Genomic DNA, 27260 nt, shown 5'->3' with positions numbered 1-27260 from the left:
GGACTGCGAAAATAGAGCCAGAGGGTGCCCCTGTCTGCATCCTGCCCAGCTGGTGTGGAAAAGGTGGGAGTCCATTCTCCTCTTGCAAGTCCACCAAGTTATGGCTCTCAAGCACATATTACACATTTGTGTCACATTTGGATGAAAGATTATAGTCAGAAAGAATGGGAACTAGGATTGAAAGTACCTATGAAAATTTGGGATGGTCCATTTAACGGCCCAGTTTGACTAATATTCAAAAAGAATGAATGCAAAACATTTCCTCCCACCCACTTCCCCACCCCCATAGGAACCCACCATAAGAGAAAGGGAGGAAGATGGTGCTCCTAACATGAGCCTGAGCCCAGCCCACGCCATTTGTGGTTTGAGCACTTCGGCCTGGGAAGGAAGTGAAGCCTTTGTGCAGATACTTACGGAAACATTCCAGAAAGAAGCTACGGACTTGCTAATGAGGGGTTACGCTTCAGGAATGTAGACAAGAGGCAACGCTAGTGCTTAATGTTGTGTTTCGTACTGTAATGGAAGTTCAAAGGCCTAAATTTATAACTCAATGCAAATTCACTTCCTTCTCATTACTTTCTATTGTAGGAAAGTGAATGACCAAGAGACAAAGGAAATTCAAAGTTACAACCCTCAGAATAGGAAATGAAAAAATGCCATTTGCTTAGGCAAATCGATATTAAAATCATTGATTTCCAAATCTAATTTTTAATCAAAGTTGCTTCCTTTATATGTCAGGGGTAGTTAGCTCATGTTCTAGCAGATACTTAAACATCTTGTCAAATGTATGTTTTTAACATATATAGATTTGTGTGCAAGAAAACCTAGTCTTTCTTCCCAGACATCTTTTCTAAGGAGGGTGACTGGTGACTGTTCCTGCATAAGGTGATATCACATTAAGGAAGAAAACCTTGCTCTTCAATGATCATCACTGCAGCACATTGTCCCTTGTGCAAAATGTAGGGATGAGTCTTCCAGGGGACCCGTTAGCAGGAGAAAAAGTGAGGTCACTGAGGTTGGAATAGGGACGTGCGTATCGAGGAGGAGGTATTGTTGGTGAAAGCGCAGCCTGGCCCAGGTGTGAACCCTGGAAAATGCTGTGAAAGATGGGGTGGGGAGTGGGGGATGACAGGGGACAGAGGAGGGATGGAGGAGGGTGAGAAACAAAAGCGAGGCAGGCTGGAAGTGAGGAGGGGAAAGGGAGAAAGAAAGGGAAAGAGAGAGCCCGAAATGATCAAAATATTAAATCAAAATCAAATCAGAAAACCAAAGTCAGGCAAATGGTTACATACGTAATCTGATTTCGCCAGCATACTTACGAAGAATGACGTGGGTGATAACGAATGCAAATATAAAGACTGTCAGAAAAGACAGAGATAAAATAAACATATAAAAAAATCTGTAGTTTCTTTTCCCCACACAGTTGCCTACCCAGGGACAGTGGTGATCAAACCGTTCTGAAATGAGAGGCAGAAAAAAAAAAAGTGGAAATCAATTAATAAAATGTCTTTTTACTTGCAGGAGCCCCGCCCCTCCCACCCAATATTCTGATAATATAAGACAATGATATTATTCTGCATGTTTCCAAATTAACTACTCAGAGAAATGTTTCACATCAAGACAGTTCAAGGACATCGTCATTCTTTCAACAGAACGCAGCTGTTTTGAAAAAACAAAGCGTATGCATTCTTCTTAAATGGCAACTTAAAGAAATAGGAGGGCAAATCTCATTTCTTTTGGAAAGTAAAGATTTCTCTCTTTGGTAAAAGAAACCTCTTTGATTCACTAAACAACAGTCCCTTAAGAGGGAACCAACATCGCCTGATGGTAAGTTCTGGGCTGGGGTTGGATGTCAATCAAGTGACCTTCTTTGCATAGTAAATGGCCATAGAGAGAGGCCACAAGGGGCCTGTGACAGGACAGAGGGACAATCCTTTGTCCTCAGTTACAACCGTTCAGCAGATATCAATCACATTTATTAATACATTTAGCCTCAAAACATTCCTATGAAGAAAACGATGGTGTTACCCTATTTTACAGATGGGCAAACTGAGGCTTAGAGAGATGGGAGACTGCCTGCACCGGGCCATTCAGCTCAGAAGCAGAGGAACTAGAACTTGAGGTCAGGCCTTTGAGAGCTGCTCCCATTTTCTTATCGTACAGGCTGCCTCTGGCACTTTGTAAAGGAGAGAGGGTCTGATATGGACATCATTACATGATTACCCATGGCACCCTAAGTGCAGACGCAAGGCCTCTCACCTGGACATCTGCACACAAAGTCTGTAATGCATTTAAGATTTGTTCTTCCCCTTGCAAGTAACGGCAAAGGGCTTCTCTTGACTACTCAGCTGATCTATTGAGAACACCATCCTAACACACCTGCTCCTACAAGACTGCCTGTGGCGGCTGGGGAGGACACCGCTGGGCATATGACTTAGCTTTCTCCTCCGGCTCTTTTCTTATTTATTTATTTATTTTTTTTGAGACGGAGTCTCGCTCTGTCGCCCAGGCTGGAGTGCAGTGGCCGGATCTCAGCTCACTGCAAGCTCTGCCTCCTGGGTTCATGCCATTCTCCTGCCTCAGCCTCCCGAGTAGCTGGGACTACAGGCGCCCGCCACCTCGCCCGGCTAGTTTTTTTTTTTTGTGGTTTTTTTTTTAGTAGAGAGGGGGTTTCACTGTGTTATCCAGGATGATCTCGATCTCCTGACCTCGTGATCCGCCCGTCTCGGCCTCCCAAAGTGCTGGGATTACAGGCTTGAGCCACCGCGTCCAGCTCCTCTGGCTCTTTTCTAAGCTGAACTTGTATCCAGTTTTCATATTTCATCTATCTCTATGTGTTTGAAAACATACCGGGAGTGCTATATGAGGTGTGACCATATAACTAAAACATTATAAAGTTAGGCAAGGCAGTTAGTTTCATGACTTTCCAGTCATGTATCATAAATCGGTCATCTTGTGTTTTTGGTCAAATGCAAACTTGTTTCTTGAAAAGGGCATGAGGACACCTGAATAACAGTGGTGGCAGAGGAACTGCAAGAGAATCATTGCTGTCTGCAAGTGGCAGTAATAAGAAACAGCCAATCTGAGCAGAGGACTTGAGGAGAGATTTCAGAGCTCCCTGACCTGGTGATAAGCTGATGGCCTATAAGATGCTGACACTCAGTGAAAACAATTTGTATGAGCCTACCCACGTGAGCTACATGTTAACATGTGTTGCTGGCCCCCCATGGCTGGGAGAGCAAACCCTGCACAAAAACCACCTTCCTGGGGCTGGGGAGGGCTGTGCAGGTATATCAGGTGTATCACAGAGAATACCCGGGGCCGGGGAAATACTCTGTGTGATACTGGAATGACAGAAACATACAATCATACGTTTGCCCAAAGCCACAGAATGGACCACACCTAGAGCGAACCCTAAACTGTGGATGTTGGATGATAATGATGTATCAATGCACGTTCATCAATCCTAACAAATTTATCCACTATGATGGGAGATGTTGATAATGGGGGAGGCTGTGCATGTGGAGGGGAGGGGTGGAGGGGAACTCTCTGGACCTGCCTCTCCATTCTGCTGTGAACCTAAAACAGCTCTAAAAAAAAAAATTAAGTGTTTAAATATTAATGACAAACAAACCTCGTTTCCCCAAGTTACTGATCTACACAGTCTGTATAATGAGAGGTCTATCTATGCGACGACGTGCACACAGAGAAAAGAATCTGAATCAGCCAGAATTTCTTAAGACCTGGAGGATGTCATTTTGAGAAACCACTTTTCTTCTCCATGTATGACTAAAGAAAATGGGCATGAGAGTGAAAGCTGGGGGCATAAAAGCACATGCTGGATTGGAATCTCCTACTCACTCTAGGAAGGCTGATCTCTCAACGGTGGGTTTGAGCCTCTTAACTGAAGTGAAAATTGCCTACCAGCAAAGAAGGACATAGGGCCTGGGAGGCATCGTTAACACCAGGGACCAGCATGAAGGTCTTGCAGCACACTACAGACCATTTCTACCATAGGAGTCAGTTGTATTTTTAGCTTAGAAAGTTTAATAACAGCTAAGCTGTGACACTGTGCTTTCCCGACGGAGGCAGAGTAACTACCGAAGTGAAAGCGACAGATGACGCCGCCGAGACAGTTGCTCGTGGAGTCTGGGAGCTTCTTGGGAAACCAGTGCCGTCTTAGAGATGAGTGTGAACTCCTGGCTCTCCAGTAGCCCTGAGCTAAAAGCAGTTCCTGTCTAGAAACTTGTATTGAAAACTTTTTCTGGCAAACTTTTTCTGGGATTTTAGTGGCAGGAATCCCACTAAAAATCTAGGCTCACTGAGAAATTACCCTACTGAATATTTTTCATGTCCTCTGTTGTGTTTGTTGAGTTTATGGTGGTAATGAGTCTGAGAGGCTCAGTGGGTGCCTCCAGGGAGGCAGGAAGCATCAGAGTCCTTGGGCCGGTGGTCTCACCTGCCTAACCCCCACCCCACACTCCTGCACCTCAAGCCTGCGTGCTCTCCCCACCTCCCTGTCTGTGCTTTCCTCTCTGCCCAACATCTGATGATCAGTTGCACCCAGGGTCTCTTTTCCATGGACTGTCTTTTTCTCTCACTGGCAATCCCTTTTCATCCCAAGGTCCACATGCCACTCTACACTGATGACTCCAGAATGGTGGCCTCTCACCTTCAGCAACAGACTCCTGCTGAACGGCCTGACTGGCCCTCAAACTTGACTTGTCCCAGAGAGGACATCCTGTCCTCCCTCCCCAAACATGTGCCTCTTCAGACTCTCTATCTGACCAGTTGCTCAACTCAGAACCCCAGGCGTCGTTCCTGACCCTGCTCTTTCTCTCACCCCGACATCCAACCCATGGGCAAGTCCAATCAGCTGGACCCTGGCTGCATCTGAAAGACTCTGCTATGGTCTAAATGTGTCCCCCGAAGTTCATGTGTTGGAAACGTAGTCCCCAGTGCAACAGTGTTGAGAGGTGGGGCATTGAAGAGGGGATGAGGTCATGGGGGCTCTGCTCTTATGAATGGTTACTGTGGGAGCAGGTTCCTGATAAAGGAATGATCCCCCTCTGCCTCTCACACTCACTTGCCCTCCCGCCTTCTGCCATGGGAGGACATAGCAAGAAGACCCTTCCCAGATGTAGGCCCCATGGCTGTGGACTTCCCAGCCTCCAGACCTTTAAGAGACTAAATCTCTGTTCTTTATAAATTACCCAGTCTGTAGTACTCTGTTATAGCAGCACAAAATGGACTAAGACATCCCCACATTTGTTTTACACTTGTGCTTGTCTGCCAACCCTACTCTAAGCCTAACACATATTTGTCAAGTAACTGAATACACTCTCATCCTATCAAAAGGAAATCTGCAGGAGTAAGTGCATTGCCCAAGGTCACACAATTAATGTATCGCAAAGCTGGGATGGGGGCCCAGCTCTGTCTGTCTCCCAACCTGAGCTCCTGTCCATTAAATGCTACACTGCCTTTACTGAGTATTTTCCATGTACCCAGTACTGTATCAGGTGCTTGGAATACTAAGAAGAAACAGCCACAACATAGGACACCATGACTTCAAAGAGTTCCTTGTGTTATTTGGTGAGGACACAATTTTCAGATGCAAAAATACTCCTCAGATCCAAGGAATGAACTCCTAATTTAGCTTCCATGTCAGTCAGCTGGAATACCATTGTTGGCAGCAGACAGCATTCTTCCTTTTCGGGTCAAGGATGAGAACAGGCCACGGAAAAGCAGTGGCCCTGTCCTGGTGGGAGAACCACCCTCCTGCCTCCAGCTCTGAATGCGCTCAGAGGAGCGGAAGCTAAAGAGCTGTCAGAGTTATAACTTCCAGTGGGGAGGCTAGTGTCATTCAGTATCCAGGATAGAAAGTTGTCAAGAATTAGGCACAAGCTGAGCTGGGGAGAGAGCAAGGGACTGCAACCAACACATGACATAGCTCCTCGGAGCCCAAGTGAGCACATCTGAGAAGCTCCACACAGCCAAACTTAGAGTATTATTTCTATACCTTCTGTGTGGAAAAACTGAATGGCTGTCCTGTGTGCCAGGGGTGGCAGGGTTAGGGGCGCATGTGATGGGAAGTTCTTTAACAAACACTTTGAAGTTGCTGCCACATTCCTTGATTCTAAAGTTTGGGTCCTGCCAGAAGGCAGTGGTCTCTATACCACAGTATCTCTGGAGAACTCATTTTAAAAGATGTATTAGGTCTGGGCACAGTGGCTCATGCCTGCAATCCCAGCACTTTGGGAGGCTGAGGCAGGCAGATCACGAGGTCAGCAGATCAAGACTATCCTGGCCAACATGGTGAAACCCCGTCTCTACTAAAAATACAAAAATTAGTTGGGTGTGGTGGTGTGTGCATATAGTCCCAGCTACTCAGGAAGCTGAGGCAGGAGAATTACTTGAACCTGGGAGGTGGAGGCTGCAAGCTGCAGTGAGTTGAGATAGTGCCACTGCACTCCAGTCTGGGCAACACAGCGAGACTCTGTCTCAAAAAAAAAAAAAAAAAAAAAAAAAAAAGATGTATTGGTCTGTTCTCATGCTGCTATAAGGGCATACCTGAGACTGGGTAATTTATAAAGGAAAGAGGTTTAATTGATTCACAGTTCCACAGGGCTGGGGAGGCCTCAGGAAACTTATACTCATGGTGGAAGGGGACGCAAACGCGTTCTTCTTCACAAGGCAGCAGGAGAGAGAAGAATGAGAGGTGAGTGAAGGGGGACGTCCCTTGTAAAACCATCAGATCTCACGAGAACTCACTCACTATCATGAGAATAGCATGGGGGAAACCGCCCCCATGATTCAATTACTTCCCACTGGGTCCTCCCACCACACGTGGGGATTATGGGAACTACAATTAAGGATGAGATTTGGGTTGGGACACAAGGCATAACCATATCAAAAAATAAGGAGCTACTCCCTAAGAGCCAGCTGGTGAATGGAATACTGAGGGTGGGGGATGGCTGGAAAACCTGGAAGGTTCTAGAAAATAACAAGACTGAGTTAGCTAGCCCGAGGATCCTGGCCATGCCTCTGGTGGCACCAAGCTGCCTGCAGCAACCTGTGGACTTGCTCTCCTCTTTCATCCAGCTGGTTCCCAGAGGGGAGGAATCATTTCTAGTCACCCTCAGAGCCCTGGCACCTATATGCCTGGCATGCAGTAGACACCCAGTAACTATGGATTAAGTAAAGGCAGAAATGTTTTCAATCTTGTTTAGTAGGTCTATGAGCGATCACTACTCCAGGTTGCCAGGTGAAGACATTGACAAATGCAAGCAAAACATGACATTCTGGGCATGCCAAGCATAAGACAAAACAGGGGTCCAGGACTTCTGAATACATTCTGAGAAGGTTGAGGGCTGGGAGATACTGACTAGGTGCTAAGAGCTGACAACAGTTGGCCTGGATCAGCTCATGCAGAAAGAGTGGGAGGAAAGAGATGGTGGGAGGCAGGGGTGATTTTACTCAAGCTCCATGGGGTACCAGTGAGAGCCTCAGAGGCTACAGTGGAATGCAAGTCACCTGCCCTCAGATCCTAAGTGGACAAAGAAGGTTCCATTAAAGTGACCAGTGGGAACATAGTTCCGGTAAAAGAGCTATGGTCCTATTTTGTGAACCTAAAACTCTAAATAATGATGAAAACAATTTTATTTTATTTATTTATTTATTTATATTTTGAGATGGAGGCTTGTTCTATTGCCCAGGCTGGAGTGCAATGGCATGATCTCGACTCATTGCGGCCTCTGCCTCCTGGGTTCAAGCAGCATCTCCTGCCTCAGCTTCCCGAGTAGCTGGGACTATAGGCATGCCCACCACCACATCTGGTTGTGTTGTTTTTTGTTTGTTTGTTTGTTTGTTTTTTTTTTGATATTTTTAGTGGAGACGGGATTTTGCCATGTTGGCCAGGCTGGTCTCGAACTCCTGACTTCAGGTGATCCACCTGCCTCAGCCTCCCAAAGTGCTGGGATTACAGGCGTGAGCCACCACACTCAGCCTGAAACAATATTATTAATGATTAAGGAAAGCTACCAGTTACTGAGTATCTGCTGGAAGCACCATTTCATTTAACTTGACAGCAGCCCTGAGGGTAGGTACTATACTCCATATCTGACAGCAGAGGAAATCAGTGAGAAAGGTCAGGACACTGGCCCCATCCTGAGCTTAGTCAGCTGCGCCTTTCCTCAGATTAGAGGAAGATTTAATTTCTGGAAGAGATCAAATATGAAAAAGGGGCCTTAAAAACATGGAGAAGCAGAGAATTATTACACTAGGACAGGGACCAAAAAATCCGCTGAAATATTGAGGGGAAAGTATTTGCAGAAGTTATATTTGAAGGCTGCTGGAGATGGGAATGAAATGTTTGGCAGGAAATGTTAAGAATTTGAACTCTCCCAGAAGTTGGATTCTAACACAGGCCCTCAAGAGTGGATCCAGAGTTCAATAAAAATTATGTCCTGTGGCCAGGCATGGGCAATGGAGAGGGGACCCAGAGCCAGGATTCTGCATTTTCCATGCAGCGGTCACAGGCTCTTGGCAGACGGTGGCTCAGCTTGGTCAGGATGTGGGGAATAAGAATCTCAGCCTCGTTCCCCAAGAGCGTCTTGAGAGTCTGGTGGAAAATAGATGGAAATGTGCAATTGAAGTTTAAATTTCTAATTTAAATGTTAATCACATTTAAATTAAGTCACATGTTTTTAAAGGTCTGAAGTAGAAAATTACTTTTCTTTAAACGTAGGGCTTTTTTACCTCCAAAATTAGAAAAATTTTGCCTTATGCGGTATATTCTATTTGTTGTTTAGAAAGACGAATGTTGAGATCCAGTGGAACATATTGTATCCTGCCTCTATGGTCACCACATAATTCATAAAATTATGCAATAGGAATATATTTAAATATTAAACTAGCTGAAGGATTAGAGGACCAAGCCCTTCCTTAGACTCTAAATGATTCGAGGACCAAGCCCTTCCTTAGACTCTAAATGATTCGAGGACCAAGCCCTTCCTTAGACTCTAAATGATTCGAGGACCAAGCCCTTCCTTAGACTCTAAATGATTCGTGCAGCTCTAGGTCTTTTGGTAAGATCTAAGTTACAATAACTTTGCTACTGTGTCCGGTGACTCAGGAGAGTTCTGAAAAGCAACCTCACCTGCCTTGCTCCACCTACCCCTGTTTTTATATAATCTTTCTACCTGACCTTGCTTTGTGTTGGGCACCGTGCTAAGAATTTTACATGGACTGTGTCATTTAATTCTCATGAAACCGGGTGAACTCAATGTTATTATTCCCATTTTACAGGTAAGAAAACTGCAGATGGAGGAGTCAGTATTGGAACCCACGTGTTATCTGCACCCTGAGCCACCACCTGTGACTGCCTCCCCCTTCAATTCTCTGCTGGTAGCTGTGCCAGAGTGCCCCGAGGACCCAAAGCATCCTTGCTGGAGCAGACACTCAGGCTGATCGGGTGATGGGTACCCAAGGCCCAGCATGGCAGCAGGAATGGGGACACAATGGGACCTGCCACACCAGGCCTGGCCTTTGTGTCCGGGGTCCCTTGGGACTCTGCAGCACAGGAAAAGAACTCGCCCATGTGTGGAGAGATCCGCCCTCAATCAAGTCAAGGTGGCCTCATCCTCAGCAAAGTGAATGTTGGAAGAAGCAGAAACTTCTTATAGAGACGTGGATTTGATAAAGCTGCTTGGCAAACATTATTGTTCAGATTGTGGAGCTTGGGGGGTGCTAGGGTTTGAATATTTGCCCCCTGTGAAACTTACATTGAAACGTAATCCACATTGTAACTGTATTAAGAGGATAAGAGGCCGGGTGTGGTGGCTCAAGTCTGTAATCCCAGCACTTTGGGAGGCCTTGACGGGCAGATCACGAGGTCAGGAGATCGAGACCATCCTGGCTAACACGGTGAAACCCCGTCTCTACTAAAAAAATACAAAAAACTAGCCGGGCGAGGTGGCAGGTGCCTGTAGTCCCAGCTACTTGGGAGGCTGAGGCAGGAGAATGGCGTGAACCTGGGAGGCGGAGCTTGCAGTGAGCCGAGATCGCACCACTGCACTCCAGCCTGGGTGACAGAGCAAGACTCCGTCTCAAAAAAAAAAAAAAAAAAAAAAAAAAGGATAAGAAATCTGACTATGGTATTTGAGAGGTAATTAGGGGTAGCTGAGGCCATCAGGGTGAGGCCTTCGTGGCTTCCTAAGAGGAGGAAGGGAGACCTGAGCCAGCATGCCCAGCCCTCACGCCATATGTGATGCCTTGGGCCACCTTGAGACTCTGCAGTGTCCCGGTCAGCAAGAAGGCCCTCATCAGATGCATTCCCTCAATCTTGGACTTTCCAGCCTCCAGAACCCTAAGAAATAAATCCCTTTTCTTTGTACATTACATAGCCTCAGGTATTCAATTATAGCAACAGAAAATGGACTACGAGGGTTCTCTTGGGTAAAGCAATGTATCAGGTATGGTTTCTTCCCCCACCCTCTCTTCTCAGCTCCTTTTGTGAAAATAAGTCCTATCTGCTTAATTGTATGAAGAAACACAATCAAGAAATCATATTAACTAATTCTGTATCCTTAAAGTATTATTATAGCACTTCCGCACAGGGACTAAATTTCTTCACAGGTAAAATGTTCAATTAGATAAGCTCTAAGATGCCTTTGAGCTGGAAAATTTAATGCACAAAGACTCTGTTTTATTGTTATCTACATGAATTCTTCTGGTTTTGAGTCCTTGTCAGTGTTTTATAAAACAAGATTCTGCAGCATTTAGCTCCATTTGTTAAAAAAAAAAAAAAAAAAAAAACCCTAAAACTAAAACATTTCAGTGTAAAACCAATTAAAAAAATGTAGCACTGCTGTGACCTTTATGCTACAATGTAAACACCTTGGACAGCGAGGTGGCGGACTCTAAGATGTTCCTCCCCTCCCCACCCAGGTCTCACTGCCTCCTGCCCTGGCCTTCTCTGTGGGCATGAAATGACGGAGCTTGACTAGTAGACAACAGAGGTCCCTTCAGCTCCCCAAATAGGCAATTTTACACCTTTCTATTTCCTCATGTTTTCTGGGTTTGTTTAAATTCTGTTTTTGTTTTTGTTTTTGAGGTGGAGTCTCGCTCTGCCACCCAGGCTGGAGTACAGTGGTGCAATCTTGGCTCATTGCAACCTCTGACTCCTGGGTTCAAGCGATTCTCTTGCCTCAGGCTCCCGAGTAACTGGAATTACAGGAATGCAATACCATGCCCAGCTATATATATATGTATTTTTTTTTTAAATTTTTAGTAGAGACCTGCCTTGGCCTCCTCATAAATCCTGTTTTTTAACCCTGCTTTCCAATGTTGGGTGAATTTTGTGATTCGAGGAGGACAAATGTGCACTGCAGAGGCCGACATTCTGAAGCAAGTGACACCCTGAGTAACCTCTGCTAGGTAGAAACAAAGATGATTATGAAGCCGTTGAGAAGAGAAAGAAAGGCCTTGAGAGAGTGAAGAAGAAGGTGAAGAAAGATGGTTTCATTTGTAATATAAATAATTCTCAAAAGGAGATGTAAACAAATGAGTAGAAATGATGATAATTTAAAAAGCGAATTGGCCAATTAGGATCTGAAAGGAAATCCCACAATTCCCCAAATTTAGTGTGTGGAGGGTTGCCATTTGAAATGAGAAATTTTAACTAGGTGGGAAAGATTGAGTTCCTGCACCCAGCACTCTCCTATTTGCTAAGAATTGGAATAAGAGCCCACTGGAGAGGTCTCTGGGCTTCCTAGAATTTGGAGCTGAATCAGGGCTCTACATCACCATGGTAAAATCAGTCATGTGGCCGGGTGCGGGGGCTCATGCCTGCAATCTCAGAACTTTGGGAGGCCGAGGTGGGTGGATCATTTGAGGTCAGGAGTTTGAGACCAGCCTGGCCAACATGGTGAAACCCCATCTCTACTAAAAATACAAAAATTACCTGGGCATGGTGGCAGGCTCCTGTAATCCCAGCTACTGAGGAAGCCAAGGCACAAAAATCACTTGAACCCAGGAGGTGGAGGTTGCAGTGAGCCAAGATAGCACCACTGCACTCCAGCCTGGGTGACAGTGAGATTTGGTCTCAAAAAAAAAAAAAAAAAAGAAATCAGTCATTTAAGTTCAAATTTGTATAGCCTCAAAAACGGTCTTTGTGGCCGGGCGCGGTGGCTCAAGCCTGTAATCCCAGCACTTTGGGAGGCCGAGACGGGCGGATCACGAGGTCAGGAGATCGAGACCATCCTGGCTAACACGGTGAAACCCCGTCTCTACTAAAAAAAATACAAAAAACTAGCCGGGCGAGGTGGCGGGCGCCTGTAGTCCCAGCTACTCGGGAGGCTGAGGCAGGAGAATGGCGTGAACCCAGGAGGCGGAGCTTGCAGTGAGCTGAGATCCGGCCACTGCACTCCAGCCTGGGCGACAGAGCGAAACTCCGTCTCAAAAAAACAAAACAAAACAAAACAAAACAAAACAACAACAACAAAAAAAACAGTCTTTGTGTGTTGGTGGTCTTCGGTCATTCTCCACCTGTCGTTTGTGAAACTCTGAGATAAGCTCCACGTGAGCAGTGCTTAGTCCTCAGTAAGTCCACGTCACTCCTGCCCCACCCAAACCCCTTAGCATTGACCTTACGCCATCTTTGGGTTTGCAGGGCCAGAAACTATGCCTACGAGTTCTCCTTAATTCTCCATGGAATAAAATAATTATCTTACAAAATTGAAAAACAAACTCGTGCTATCATCTAACACCCCTCAGAAACTTCTCAATGCCTCTCTAGAAATTAAGGGCCTTGAAACCAATAGTGCCACCTTAGATCAGAATGGCTGATGCATTTGGAAGGTTTTCTGTTTTTCAATATTCATTCACATTCTTTATTTCACTCACTCGATCTCCACCCTGTGACAGAGGACAGGCAAGGAAAGCAGCTTGGAGTGAAATGGAATTGCCAGTGTCTAGAACCAGCTTCTGATGTTTGCCCACCACCCTTTCCACTTCCCCCACCCTTGTGACTCTTATGTTCTTTCATGTCCTGTTATTAAGATTTTTTGAACCCTCAGTCAATTTATCCTCAAAATAAAGATTTCAGAATACAGTTGTCTCATGGGCATATTACGTACAGAAAGCTAGCAATTCTCAGGCTCTTCAAAACCTTCTGACTACATGTATACACGGTGAGAAAGTTGTATATAACCATCGTCATGCTTCTCCAAAGTAAATATGTTTCTGGGATCTTGTAGCAAAGAGTTCACATCGTCTGGGCACAGAGAGCTGCGTCTATGAGCAGGACCCAATGGCTTCATGGATTGATGCCAGTTCCCTTAAGAAGTCAACTATGGTGAGTCCAAGTAGAATCCATTTTTTAAAATATTCAAAAAGAATGAGGACCCTCTGCAAAACTTCAGAGACATTTCATTTTTCTGAGTTGAAACTGGAGACGCAATCTCATTACTATTGTTGTTAAGATACAAGGCCATATATGTCTGTATTTCTTTCCTCAGGAACCCTCAAGGAAAGAAATGTAGATATGTACCACCGTACTGTGTACTTTTCAAGGGCTTTTTCACGTATCTCATCTGGTAATAAAAAGATATATATACTGTGGTGTCTTGTGACTGTCACTAATGCCCGTTATATGAGGTAAGAGGAACAGATGTTCCCCCGTATATGCTCAGATTCACCTGGAGGGTTCTTTCCATGAGGCTGCCATTCATGCTTATAATATTCACGATGATGCTTGGCTTTCCGCCTCCAGGTGGGTGATGGTCAGAAGACCCCCAGGGCATTCCTGCTCTGATGGTCCATAATCTGAGATCTGGGGGCCCAGGGAACCCCAGGGTCCAGCACTCCCCATCAGGGGTCCTTGTGGCTCAGTCTGGCTCTCTTGGGACACGTCCTGACCATCCCGATTTGGCTAACACGGAACAGAAGCAAAGCCACTCTCAGGTGTGCAGAAGGGGCATTTGACACCCAGACATCTGTAGAGCCTCCCAGCATTCTCATGGCACTCCGTCCCTGCACCCAGATGTCTGACCCCCCTAAATGTCTGCTCCTCCTGCCTCGTGTGTGGTTGGGATTTTAGGGTATACATCTGAGATTCCACAATCTCCCTGTCCCTTCAGTTTGAGGTTTGGTCTATGGCACACGCTCAGGTCAGGGAGGGCGCACCTGGGAGTGGAGCAGCCTGGCAGCCCTTCCTGCTGGGCACAGGGCCGCTCATCCTCTAGGGCGCCTGTGGGTACTGTAGTGCCTGGCTCCAGCCTTGGGCCTGGCATCTCCCTAGGGTGAGCTGACCCCCTGGACACTTGTGGACCTAATTGTCCCACAGGCCCTCCCCTTCCGCAGGTCCCTAGCTCTGGTCATAAAGCTCCCTGCAATCTTTCCTCCTTATAAACCACCTCTTCTTTGCTAGTAGCGTCCCCCAGGGGGAACCCATTCATTTCGTGCCCTTTGCCGCCTCAACCCTCACATCCGGGCGGTCAGCAAGAGGTGGTCATGGTCTCTCTGATCTTTCCTGTTCTGATCCCCCGTGTCTGAAGGCCACTGCACTGTGCCAGCTCTTGTCTTGTCCCCTCTTGCAGAAGCCACTATCACATCTTCCTGGACACCCCTCTTATGTGTCCCCCACACTGTTGCCAACGGGGCCTTCCAGTGCAAATGGCATCTCAGAGCCTCTTGCCTGAAGTCTCCGGGTGGTTCCTAATGCTGCTGGCGCCCCACTCTCCCTCACTGGCTACAGCCTGAATGCATCTGCGAGCCGAGTGCTCTGAGGTCTGGGTTTCCAAGCTGAGCTCCTTGGGTGCCAGGGAAACCTCTCGCCCCCTCTCACCTCTTCTTCCTTCCTCTTGAACTACAGCAGTTAGACCTATGTCTGTTTTATATATTGAGTTTCCTCATTATTTTGCATTTTCTAAAATGGATCACTGCTTACACCAAAAAAAAAAAAAAAAAAAAAAAAAAGGCAGTCAGCTAGTAAATGTGGCAAATGCTGACTGTAATTACTGTGAGCAGTTCTGAGTGAAGTTCCCAGGGTGCGATGCTGCCCCGTTATGAAACACCGACATGATGGGCACGGTTGGCAGGACGTAGGACTCTACGGCAGAGGACTTGAACTTGGGTCCTGGCCTTTTGCCTACTTAGTGATGTGATGTGCACAGTTTTCTGGGCCTTAGCAAGTCGGATATGCTACAAAAGGTTATTTCTAACTCAAATACTACAATTCCATAGCTAAATAAAACTTTTCAAGAATTGAAGTCAATTGTGTCTACACATTTCACTGAATGCGGAAATGCTGGCCAGCCCAGCAGCAGGAACTCTACAAACAAAGTATTTACGAGAACAGGAATGCTTACAGACCCAGGCTAGGCCCAGAACAGATTGGTGGCGCTAATGGCACTCAGAAATGACGAAGTATGACATCAATACCCCTGCCAGCAGACTTGGGTCTGCGCAGACGTCTGGAGCTCTAAATATAGTGTGCTGTTTTTGTTTCTTGTTGTTCACATAAAGCTGCAAGCACTTCACTGAGTCACTGCAGTCCAGTCAGCAGGTCCTTAATTACTTTTCTCAACAAAGGCACTCAGAAGAACAGGCAAAAGTTCTACCAGTTAGGACTGGCTATGGAATGTAGGGGGCCCACGGCAAAATGAAAAATTGGGACAGTTGCTTAAAAATCATTAAGAATTGGCCGGGCACAGTGGTTCACGCCTGTAATCCCAGCACTTTGGGAGGCGGAGGCAGGTGGATCACCTGAGGTCAGGAGTTCGAGACAAGCTTGGCCAACATGGTGAAATCCCATCTACTAAAAATACAAAAATTAGCCGGGCATGGTGGCGGGCACCTGTAATCCCAGCTACTCAGGAGGCTGAGGCATGAGAATCGCTTGAACCCCAGAGGCAGAGGTTGCAGTGAGCCAAGATTGCGCCATTGCACTCCAGCCTGGGTGACAGAGTAAGACTTTGTCTCAAAAAAAAAAAAAAAAAAAAAAAAATCGTGAAGAATTTCAAGCTGGAGACAGCAGAACACCAAGTCCATCTGGGGCCCTGTGCGAGGAAGCAGGTTGTACACCAGCGACCCCGGCCCTGCTAACTGCCATAGTGTTAGTGTTACGGTCTGGGAATGTGATTTTCCCATTTGTGGTGGATCATTGTCTAGCAATTCCATGGGGTTTTCTGAGAGGATTTCTAAGAACATCACACAGTCAGGAGGTTGTGATTTCCTCGGAATTAAGGCCTAGTCAACAGCCCCTTTTCTATGGGGAGCCTTGAGGCTTTCTTCCCCTTGAACTACAGCAGTTAGACCTATATCTGTTTTATATATTGAGTTTCCTCATTACTTTTCATTTTCTAAAATGGATCACTACTTACAACCACCAAAAAAAAAAAAAAAAAAAAAAAAAAAAAAAGAATCAGTCAGCTAGTAAATGTGGTAAACTTGACTGTAATTGTCGTGAGCAACCGTGAGCTGCCCAGCTAATTTTTGTATTTTTAGTAGATGGGATTTCACCATGTTGGCCAAGCTCGTCTCAAACTCCTGACCTCAGGTGATCCGCCTGCCTCCGCCTCCCAAGGTGCTGGGATTACAGGCGTGAGCCACTGTGCCCGGCCAATTCTTAATGATTTTTAAGCAACTGTCCCAATTTTTCATTTTGCCGCGGGCCCCCTACATTCCATAGTTCCTGGAGGTGGGGCTGCCCCCTTATGAAACACCGCACAGTGGGGCACCGTGGGCGGGATGTAGGACTCTACGGCAGAGGACTTGAACTTGGGTCCTGGCCTTTTGCACTCCCCCCGCCCCCCACCAAGAGCTGCGGTGCCTTCACCCAGGTGCACCAGCCAGCAGGGGCTTTCCAAGAGCTGCCGTTTTCCAGCCCAGGAGAGGCTGACTGGGCGAAGGTGTGATGGGAACAAGTTTACCAAGGAAGGAGATATGATTATCAGGGGTCCATGAGAGGAAGCGTCAGCAAACGCTAAAACTGTCAGCCCTTTCAATACTATTTTCCAAGAACGTCAGAAACTGTAACCTCTAAGGCAACCATTCTTAGCCTTTTTTTTTTTTCATTCCCTACTGCTTTAAAACTCTCATGACAGCTATGGATCCCTTCACTCTCGTGCACTCAAACAACATTTTAGGTACAATTTCCTGAAGTCTGTGCTTAGGTCCCAAGTTAAGAATGGTTGACCTATCAGGTTAGTTCACAGAAACTGAAATAACTTATTTCAGACGATGAGACGGATGTGCTGCCTACTGCTCCAACAAGGCTGCTTGAAATGCTTTATGTCACCAGTAATTTAAAACTGAGCTGTTCTAAGAAGGCAGACCAACAGGTGCCTATTGTGTGGCATGCTAAATGTGTCATCCCCAGCGTCCCAGAGGTATACAACCTAAAATCCCAGCCACAGGCAGGCTGGCACCCTGGGCTAACTTCAGCATAAGTCAGTGCAATCCTGGGCCTATTCAGAAGGAGCTACTCTAGTTACGCTTTATTCCAGGGTTTCTTAAACTAAGGGTTGTGATCAAATAGTGAGTCATGAAATTGATTTAGTTGGTCATGACCAGCACTAAAAACAAACAATAAAATAGAAAGTATCAAGGCATCTTCTGTGGGAAAGGCAAGTGCTATTTCATGCCTTTTATGTGCATATCTGTGTGCATTGGATCCCAGTAGAAAATGCATTTCCTACTGTGAGCTGCCTTAAAACACAAAAAGTTTGAAAGCTACTGTTTTATTCGGATTTGTAGGAGGCACACGTGAGGCCCTCAGATATATCTGTTGAGTAGGTAAATACATGAGTAAGTTGCGTCAGTCACAGACCTAAAGACACCATGAGTCATTTTCAGTGATGGCATTTCCACCCTTCCAGAACTGTGCAAGGATTACTAGCTCTTGATCAGACTTAATTTTTTTAAATGATCATTTCTCTTGGAGTCTGATATTTTAAAATTTGTACTTCTGGTAGGTTTGAGGGTGAGGCATATGGGTTTCATTTAGTTTAGATTGGATGCCAGAGGCTTTTTTGTTCCCCCAGTTGAGAACATTAACCTCATCAAAAGGCCAAAAAAGCAATGTACTTTTTTTCTTTTTTTTTTCCCCTAAGAAAGACGACTATGATGGACACATGAAGTTAGATACAGCAAGAGGAGCATCAAATTCTCTTTTTCTTCTTCCTTCCCTCCCATCTCTCCTTCAGTAAATACTACTGAGCAGCTGCATGCCAGTCAAGGCGTTGGCTGGTGGGAATACAGTGAGGGAAACTGACACAGGCCTGGCCTCTTGAAGCTTACCCACCTGCGGGCAGAGACACTGGCCACCTGAGTCCACAAGTCCCCAGTGTATAACATGACAACCCTGGTCAGAGCTGTGAAGGAAGCATACGGAGAGCTATGGGAAGTGTGTGCAGTGGCAGGCTTCCCTGAGGAACCCACGCCTGAACCCCTCCCTGAAAGATGAGCAGGAATTAACAGAGAGGAACAGAGGAGGCCTGGGGGCTGGTGCCCAGGTGGCACGCAGGACTGTGGTGCAAGCCGAGTTGGAGAGGTGGGTCTTGTACACCAGGTTAAGGATTTTGGCCTCCTTCCCATAGTGATGAGATTCTGTTTGGAAACGGTCACTCTGATGTCAGTGTAGAGGCTGGATTAGATGAGGAGCAGGAGTGGATGGTGGGGGTCCTCCAAGAGACCTTTGCAGAGTTAAGGTGAGAGATGGTGGCGGCTTGCAGCTGGCCGAGGCAGTGCATGGAAGGAAAGCAGAGTTAAGGTGAGAGATGGTAGCGGCTTGCAGCTGGCCGAGGCGGTGCATGGAAGGAAAGCAGAGTTAAGGTGAGAGATGGTGGCGGCTTGCAGCTGGCCAAGGCGGTGCATGGAAGGAAAGCAGAGTTAAGGTGAGAGATGGTGGCGGCTTGCAGCTGGCCGAGGCGGTGCATGGAAGGAAAGCAGAGTTAAGGTGAGAGATGGTGGCGGCTTGCAGCTGGCCGAGGCGGTGCATGGAAGGAAAGCAGAGTTAAGGTGAGAGATGGTGGCGGCTTGCAGCTGGCCGAGGCGGTGCATGGAAGGAAAGCAGAGTTAAGGTGAGAGATGGTGGCGGCTTGCAGCTGGCCGAGGCGGTGCACAGAAGGAAAGGGATGAAGTGGATGAAGTTGGGATCCACCTACTAAGGAAACTATACAGAGCCTGGTGATGGATTAGGTGAGCAGGGTGTGGCAGAGAAAGGAGTCGGGAGGACCCTCATGTCTGTGCAGTCTGTGAGTGGCCTTTAGCAAGGTGGGGGTTGCTGGGGAAGGATGATTTGGGGTGCTTTTATCTCCCCAAGCGGACATGTCCAGCGGGCAGCTGCATATGCAAGTCTGGAGCTCCAAGGAGAGGTCTGAGCTAGAGACATAAGCGTGGCAGAAAGAGAGACTCCGGAAAGCAAAAGGAGGAAGGCACGGAGATGAACACACACTCCTCAGAGCCACAAAGCCAAGAACCACACACACACAAAAGGGACGGAGCTGGTCAAAAAGATGCACAGACAGGGAAAGTCAGATGAACAGAGACAGACTTTGATGAAGCAATCGCTTGTGGCTTTTCTGGGTATGAAAGAAATATATTTTGAAAGCTGAGTTGCAGTTTGACAATTCCAGGCAGAAATGAGGTGAGCACTTGGCCAGAGGCCACCCTCCCCTGCTGGCTCGGCTCCAACCTGCAGGCACACATCTACCTTTGCCTCGGAAGAAGGTCTCTTTGCCCTGGGCACTGACACCATGGTTGAGTATCACTGACAAAGCCAGGACAGGATGAAAATGTGCCCGGGAGGCCCCAGAAATTCTGTTGTTGAGGCTTTCCTACTGGCCAGGGATGCTCTCTCCAGAAAAATGTATTAGACATGTAGCCTTATTCTTTTGTCATAAACTGTTTTTAAATAAATAAATGCACAGAATAAAAAAGACATCATACATTTAAAAATTTACATTAGATGTATTATTTTACATTATCAGAGTCCTCTATCAAATCATTTTTTTAAAAGTGCACATATTCGCCAGGCACAGGGGCTCATGCCTGTAATCCCAGCACTTTGGGAGGCCAAGGTGGGCAGATCACCTGAGGTCAGGAGCTTGAGACCAGCCTGGTCAACATGGTGAAAACCCGTCTCTACTAAAAATACGAAAATTAGCTGTATGTGGTGGCATGTGCCTGTAGCCCGAGCTACTTGGGGAGGCTGAGGCAGGAGGATTGCTCGAACCTGGGAGGTGGGGGTTGCAGTGAGCTGAGATTGCATCACTGCACTCCAGCAGACAGAGCAAGACCCAGTCTTAAAAAAAAAAAATAAAAAAAAAATGCACTTATTCATGGCTCCCAGTCTTACATGAGCATATCTGACAGAAGTCTCCAGAAAGTCCCACAGGGCCAGCCAGGCAGGGATTCTGCTTTCTGTGGCAGTTCTATTTCTCATTCTACACTTATAAATTGGCATTCTGATTATGAATTGGCTGCCCAAGCAGCTTGATACCAGGCAGAGAAGTGGCCATGGCTGGTTTTGCCTGGTGAGAGAATGCTGGCCCCTGTGACAACGCTGGTCCTGCAGTCATCTGTTGAAAATGAACAAATCTGTATTCTGGCTTTCTGCATTCAGGGTGAGAGCTCGGACAACGTGGGTCTGTCCACGAGCTCCAGCCCTCTAAGTCCGGTGTCTGAGACCAAGGCCGCCCTGTGGTCCAACGTGCGTCTTCTCCTTAAAACGTGTAGCCCCTCCCTCCATCCTGACCTCCAGGGGCTGCTGAGACACTCAGGAGTGACTGACAGGTACCTGAAATGTGGAGCCTGTTGAGATAAAAGGAGGCTCAGCAGAACTTCTCGGCAGAAGGGTAGTTTCTACTTCAGGTGTAGATTCTTGACTCAGGTCGTGGGTGGGATCTGCCTGGTTCAGCTGTCTGTGAATACCCGTATTTAAGGCGGTTGGCGTCACTGCTTGGGCCTCTATGATGCCAACAAAGGACTCCCCTGGGACTGCCTGCAGCCCCCCCGCTCTGTGATGAACTTCAATGATTCACCCCACAAAGTTATAGGCAAAACTTCCAGAAAGCATGTTCCGATATTACTTCCCAGTTCTTTGTCCCCAAGGAGTTGTTGCTACTTGAAGGCAGGCCTAGGTGAGCAGACCCTGATTCAGACTGGCTCTGCCTCTGGGTCCCACTGCTTGTTCCCCTTGACACTTTGGGCTCTTCTTCTGACTCCATCGGCTTCAGCCCCTGCACAGAGCCCCTTCAAGCATTCCACTGCTGTCCACCGGCTCTCCTGAAGGGCTTGCTTCCTCCTTGGGGCACCATCTCCAAGCTCAGTGCCCCGCCACCTCCCCTGGTCCCTATTCTGTGGCCCCACAAGACAGAGAAAGACACTCACTGCTCAGAGCAGAATGGAAGATGGACTCCCCATTTGTGGCACATGATGGCACTTCTTATTCAAGATCCTCGAACAACCTAGCTCACTCAACACAAAACTCCTCCTGCTCTTTATGACGCTGCTTTGTAAATTGTACATCACTGGGCAAAAGAGAGGGTGATGATGGGGAGACATTCTGGATAAATGGAGCATTCTGAGTGCCCTGGCAAGCATCCTCAGCTGCTCCTGGAGTGGTCATCACCCTACACAAGGAAGCTTCTCCTTCAGGGCCAGCCACGGACTTCTCTGCCCAGTGCGAGCTGCCCTTGGTTCCTCCTAAGGCCCGTCCTGTCCAGTGCTGTTGCTGCTACATCCATTTCCCATCTCTCGCTTTCCCTCCAGGTGTGTAATTTTTGACACAGGCAGTGCTCAGCTCTGGCTCTTTGGAGCTGATCCCACTGTTTCGAGGTCCTCATGTTTATTTTAGGCTGCCACAGATCAAGTTCTAGACCAAGAGTCCGCGGGGTCCAGGTATTTACACTGAATTATATACTTTATAGACTCAGGTTACCAAGTCAAGATCCACTTAAAATATGTGACCTCTACTTCTCCTTAAAAGTATTACTTGGTAGCATGGGGGAAAGAACCATGCTCTCAGGAACCAGAGGGGTCAAACACTCTCCTTTGCCCCAACTCCAGGAATTGAATGAAGTATCAAGTCCTGTCAGTTCTTCAGCTGAAATTTTTCCGGAATCATCCACATCTTTCTGTCTCCTCGGCCACTGCTCTGGCCTGGACTCCAGTGCCCTGTCCTGCTCTGTGAGGACAGCCCTCCCTCCCGTCTCCTTGGCTCCGCCGTGCCACTATCCAGTTTGTTCTCTGCCGGAGAGTCAGAGGACATTTTTTGAAGCATGCATTTGATAAGGCCACTTTTGTCTCTTGTCCTCAGATAAGATCAAAACTCCTTTGCGTGGCTTATAAGGTGCCTGCTTACCCCCTGGCCTACTGCAGCCCTCTCTGCCACACTGACTCACTCTGACCTGAGTCTCCACATCAGCCACACCTCTGGTCCCTCGGGCAGGCCCACCTTCTCCTGCCGGGCGTCCTCCCACTTGCGCAGCAGTGTCTTCCTGCTAGCTCTCCTCTCTCTGCCTGGCTAACCAGAGCTCAGCCCCGATGGGACGCTGCTTCCTCCAGGTTGGGCATCTCTCCTGCATGCTCCCATGTAAGCTGGACTTTCCTGTTCTGTCACTCACCTCCCTGTACCACCGGTGCCTCCTAATCCACCTGTGCTCCTCGGTGGGTATCTCTGAGCTCTTTGCAGGCAGGGCCGTGTTGACCACATTCACCACTGTCTCCCAGAGCTAGCCGAGCACGGAGCCCACATACAATCAACCGTCAGTGGATATATCTTAAGTAGGGTGAATGAATGATGTGCTTCCCGCTCTGGGTACAGCTCTGAGGACGCCCCTCTGAGCACACACAGCATGATGGCAAATCCATGCACGCACAGCGTGACTTCCTGTCCTCCAGCGAAGTGTCAGCATGAGCAAAGGTGAAAAAAAAATGCGTGTTTTCAATTCGTTGGTGAAAAACAAATCCACAAATCAGTAGTAATAAGCAGTGGATTTTCAGGCACAAACTGGGTAGACACTGGTTACTCTTATCGTATGATAAATGGCAATCGCATTGTGACAAATTTAACTTGTGAGAGCCAAGAGGACATTCTGCAATACGATCTTGTTTTTGTCAACTTTCAATGGAAATGGATATGATACAAGCCCTCAGAAAGCCCATGTGGAGCTTGGAAAGAATTGCTGCTTCAAATTTAAGACAATGCTATCAATATTCTATTCTCTCTTGTGAGCAGGTTTTAATCACTTTAACTACACTGAGGGTTCTTTTCTTCCCAGTATTTCTTGGTGGTATAAACGGACTGAGGCAAACATGAACAACGGGAGGGAACGAAGTCTCTCCAGCGTTTAAACAGCCATGAAGACGGGTTCTGTTTACCCAGATCAAAGGGCAGGGGGCACCTGCACAGACCTCACCCTGCCACTGCCCTTTCTCTTGCTTCTTTGCAGTGAAAGGGTTAAACACCCTTTGCTTCCAGAATACCCCAGGCCAGGCAGGCCACACTGTGGGTGGTCCTTCCTCCCCACCCTCAGGAAACTCCTCGCTGCACACCTGTGTTTGGGTTGAGAGAGAAAAAGAGGAAGAAAGAGAGGAAGTGGAATGAGCCCACTGTAGGTGGTTGGTTGGTTTGTTTTAAAAAAACAGCCTTACAAACGCGGCATTCTTGAAAGACATGGTATTATACACTATTTGAAAAAAATCTACATAAGCCCTTTGGTCAGGTAGAGAGATGATGTGACTTGTCATCTTAGGGAGTCTGTTTTCTAACAATTTACGAGCCTCAACAAGAGTGAACCAGGGATTCTGAGCCTTCTTGTGTGTGTCATGAACCCTCAGCATTCTGCTGAGGCCCATGAACCCCTTTCCAGAATGTTTCTAAATACAGAAATATGTGAGATGACAAAAGAAAGCAATAATAAAGACAACGTTTCTAACATAATTTTGACATAGTGATACAGAAAAATACATGCTTACTTATGAATACGCTAACTAGTAAGATCTATGGTTTACCAACTGCCACAATTTGGAAGTAGTAGCAAGTATAAATGTTATTCTGAGCTATCTGCAATAACCATGACACCATATAAAATAGCTGCAGTTTCTAGTGGTGACAAACACTTCTAGTGTGATGTGTTTCCCATATTCATTAAAGGAAATATTCCATTTCATTTAGACATTAGTGGAAATAAAGATGTAATTGTTTTCCTCTCCAAGTTCGTGGACCCCTGAGTTCCATTGACATCACCCAGGTCAGGAATCCCCGCTCTAAACAAACCCTAAAAGCAAAGCTCTTGACCCCCGGTCAGGCTGTGCCCTGGGAGGTGACGGGGTCCCAGGGGTAAGCTGCACTTCTGCACCAGGGCCATGAGCCTGCTCTGACTGCCCTCACAGCAACTGATCACCCACGCCGGCTTCTTGGGGAACTCACTCTCTCGAGACCAGGGGCAGACCACTGGACATTTCCTCATGTGTGGGCTCACTGCTTCCATCCAAGTTGCTGCATTCCATCATATTTCTGGCATCTTCTAATCCAAGCATGCAGCTCACCTCATTAAACTCTCTCCTCAGATTTTTCTTTTTCTTTTCTCTCTTTTTTTTTTTTTTTTTTTCTGAGATGGAGTTTTGCTGTTGTTCCCCAGGCTGGAATGCAGTGGCGTGATCTCTGTTCACGGTAACCTCCGCCTCCCGGGTTCAAGCAATTCTCCTGCCTCAGCCTCCTGAGTAGCTGGGATTACAGGCGGCCACCACCATGCCCAGCTACTTTTTGTATTTTTAGTAGACACAGGGTTTTACCATGTTAGTCATGGTTAGTCTCGAACTCCTGACCTCAGGTGATCCACCCACCTCGGCCTCCCAAAGTGCTGGGATTACAGGCATGAGCCACTGCTCCCAACCTCTCCTCAGATCTTAAAGAGCTCACGGGAACTGTGAAGGGGAAAATGCCCAGTTCAAAGCGACGCCAGCCTGTGTTACCCTGAAAACCAAAATGTGCAGGTAGTGTAATTTCAGGAGAGCAATGTGATCTTCATACACATCTAAGAGAGAATTTTTAAACATGTAAAGTACTCTGCACATATATCTTGTCTTGTTAACTTCATGATAATCCTGGGGGAAGAACTAGCAAGTTGAGCTTATTTATGACTTTGCCTGGGCTCAGCCGGGTTATAACAGATGGTTACCTTCTCTACTCCTCCTGGAGTCTTCAAAAGCCTGTACAGGCTGGTGACCACATGTGATTCATCCTCCTCTCCTCTCCTGCACGCCCCCCGCCCCCCACCCACTCTGCCCACGCAGAGTCTCATTCACAGTTGACACCAATTGTTGGACACACGACAACGTTCCTGCTGGGCTGGGGGAGAAGTCATAGCCTTCCTCACATGTTAAAATCTGACTTGTCCACCTGCTGCTTGTCTGCTTTCAGGCCCACTGAGTGGCTGTCTGCTCTAAGTCCATGAACCGTAATGAACCTTCACACAGGGCCTGGGAGGCTGCCTTCTAGCTCTCACCTTGCCGTCTGATCGGGGTTAAGTCTCTGCCCTCTCTGAACCTGAGTTCCACAGCAAATGGGGGTGATACTTTCCGCCTGGTAACACAAGGAAGATTACCTCCAAATGTAAGAATCCATACATAAATAAAGGATGGTATTATGAAAACGGAAGAGCTATCTTAGTACAAATAGTTTCTATGTATTCATTTCACTTATTTAATTAAAAAAGATAATCATTACATTTCCAAAGGCACATTACTAGATTATTAAATACACTTTCTTCTTGCTTCTCCCAAAATACAATGTTTCCATTTCAATTAGTCTTTTATTTAAAATACTTTTCAACCTTTTTTAAAACAAGATAAAACTTAACCTGTTCCAGCAAACCTAATTATTTCATAGCTCTTTTTTTAAAAATGTACACACACACATTAAGCTTTCAAAACTAAGGCACATGGGTTATGATTCACTATAGAAGTTTCTAGGCTTTAACACCTCAGTTCTGCCCAACTCCTAGAAATAGTGGGTGGAATTTGGTGAAACATTTATTGCCAACACCCAACAGAGAGCAGTTGGATCAGCTGACACAGCCACAAATATCTTGGAAGAAGAAACTTCAGGGCTAGTAAGGTATGTTTCATCTTCTGCTTCCCTAACTCCCATATCCATTGCTGGAAGCCAATTTCAATTCTAGGCAACTCAAGTCAACAAGAGATTATGGGGCACCTAGCAAGGCACTGTGTTGGGCCGGGCGCAGTGGCTCACGCCTATAATCCCAGCATTTTGGGAGGCCGAGGTGAGTGGATCACCTGAGGTCAGGAGTTCGAGACCAGCCTGATCAATATGGTGAAACCCCGTCTCTACTAAAATTACAAAAATTAGCTGGGCGTGGTGGCACATGCCTGTAGTAACAGCTACTTGGAAGGCTGAGGCAGGAGAATCGCTTGAACCTGGGAGGCGGAGGTTGTAGTGAGCCAAGATCGTGCCACTGCATTCCAGCCGGGGTGACAGAGCGAGACTCTGTCTCAAAAAAAAAAAAAAAAAAAAAAAAAAAAAGATGTAACAAATACACAACTGTTTCTTAGAAAATAACTGGTCTTGGGTCTTCAAGTCTCCCCTCATGTGAGAGGCTGTATTGTTCTAGTAAAAACAGTCATCCCTCTGTATCCAAGGGGGATTGCTTCCAGGACCTCCCTCAGATATCAAAACCCACAGATGCTCAAATCCCTGCTAAGCAATGGAGTAGTGTTTGCATATAGCCTACGCACATCCTCCAGTATACTTCAGGTCAACTCTAGATGATGATGATGATGATGATGATGATGATGATGATGATGATGATTTTAAGACAGGATTTCACTCTATTACCTAGGCTGGAGAGCCGAGGCATGATCAAGGCTCACTGTAGCCTCAACCTCCCTGGTCCAGGTAAGCCTCCTGCCTCAGCCTCCTGGGTAGCTGGGCTTACAGGCACCCGCCACCACATCTAGCTAATTTTTGTAATTTTTGTAGAGATGGAGTTTTGCCATGTTGCCCAGGCTGGTCTTGAACTCCTGGGCTCAAGCCATCTGCCCGCCTCAGCCTCCCCTGTACCCGTTCAGTATAGACATAATTTTTTTCTTAGTATATTTGATTCGAGGTTGGTTGAATCCATGGATGTGGATCCCATGAATACAGAGAGCCAACCGTATTCACTTCTCTTCCTCTTGAGGTGGCGTGCCCTTCCCTGTCCCATTGACATGTTGTGTGCCTTCCTTGGGTGATG

General features: G+C 46.8%; 1 protein-coding gene across 4 annotated transcripts in view; it reads right to left on the bottom strand.

The window, feature by feature from the left end:
• The window catches only part of LOC105478737 (zinc finger DHHC-type palmitoyltransferase 14), a 297287-nt gene that overhangs the window by 44398 nt on the left and 225629 nt on the right, over positions 1-27260 (bottom strand). For 3 of the 4 annotated variants that reach the window (XM_011736331.3, XM_011736332.3, XM_024791909.2), the window contains one exon: positions 1320-1457. The exons of the other annotated variant lie outside the window; for it this stretch is intronic. In XM_011736331.3, coding sequence (XP_011734633.1) covers positions 1320-1457 — 138 coding nt within the window. The remainder of the gene's footprint in view (positions 1-1319; positions 1458-27260) is intronic. 4 annotated transcript variants of the gene reach the window in all.

This window comes from Macaca nemestrina, chromosome 5 (genome assembly GCF_043159975.1).
Source record: "Macaca nemestrina isolate mMacNem1 chromosome 5, mMacNem.hap1, whole genome shotgun sequence".
Taxonomy (NCBI): Eukaryota; Metazoa; Chordata; class Mammalia; order Primates; family Cercopithecidae; genus Macaca; species Macaca nemestrina.
The sequence above is the reverse complement of the archived record's forward strand: the minus strand, read 5'-3'. Positions and strand labels throughout refer to the sequence as shown.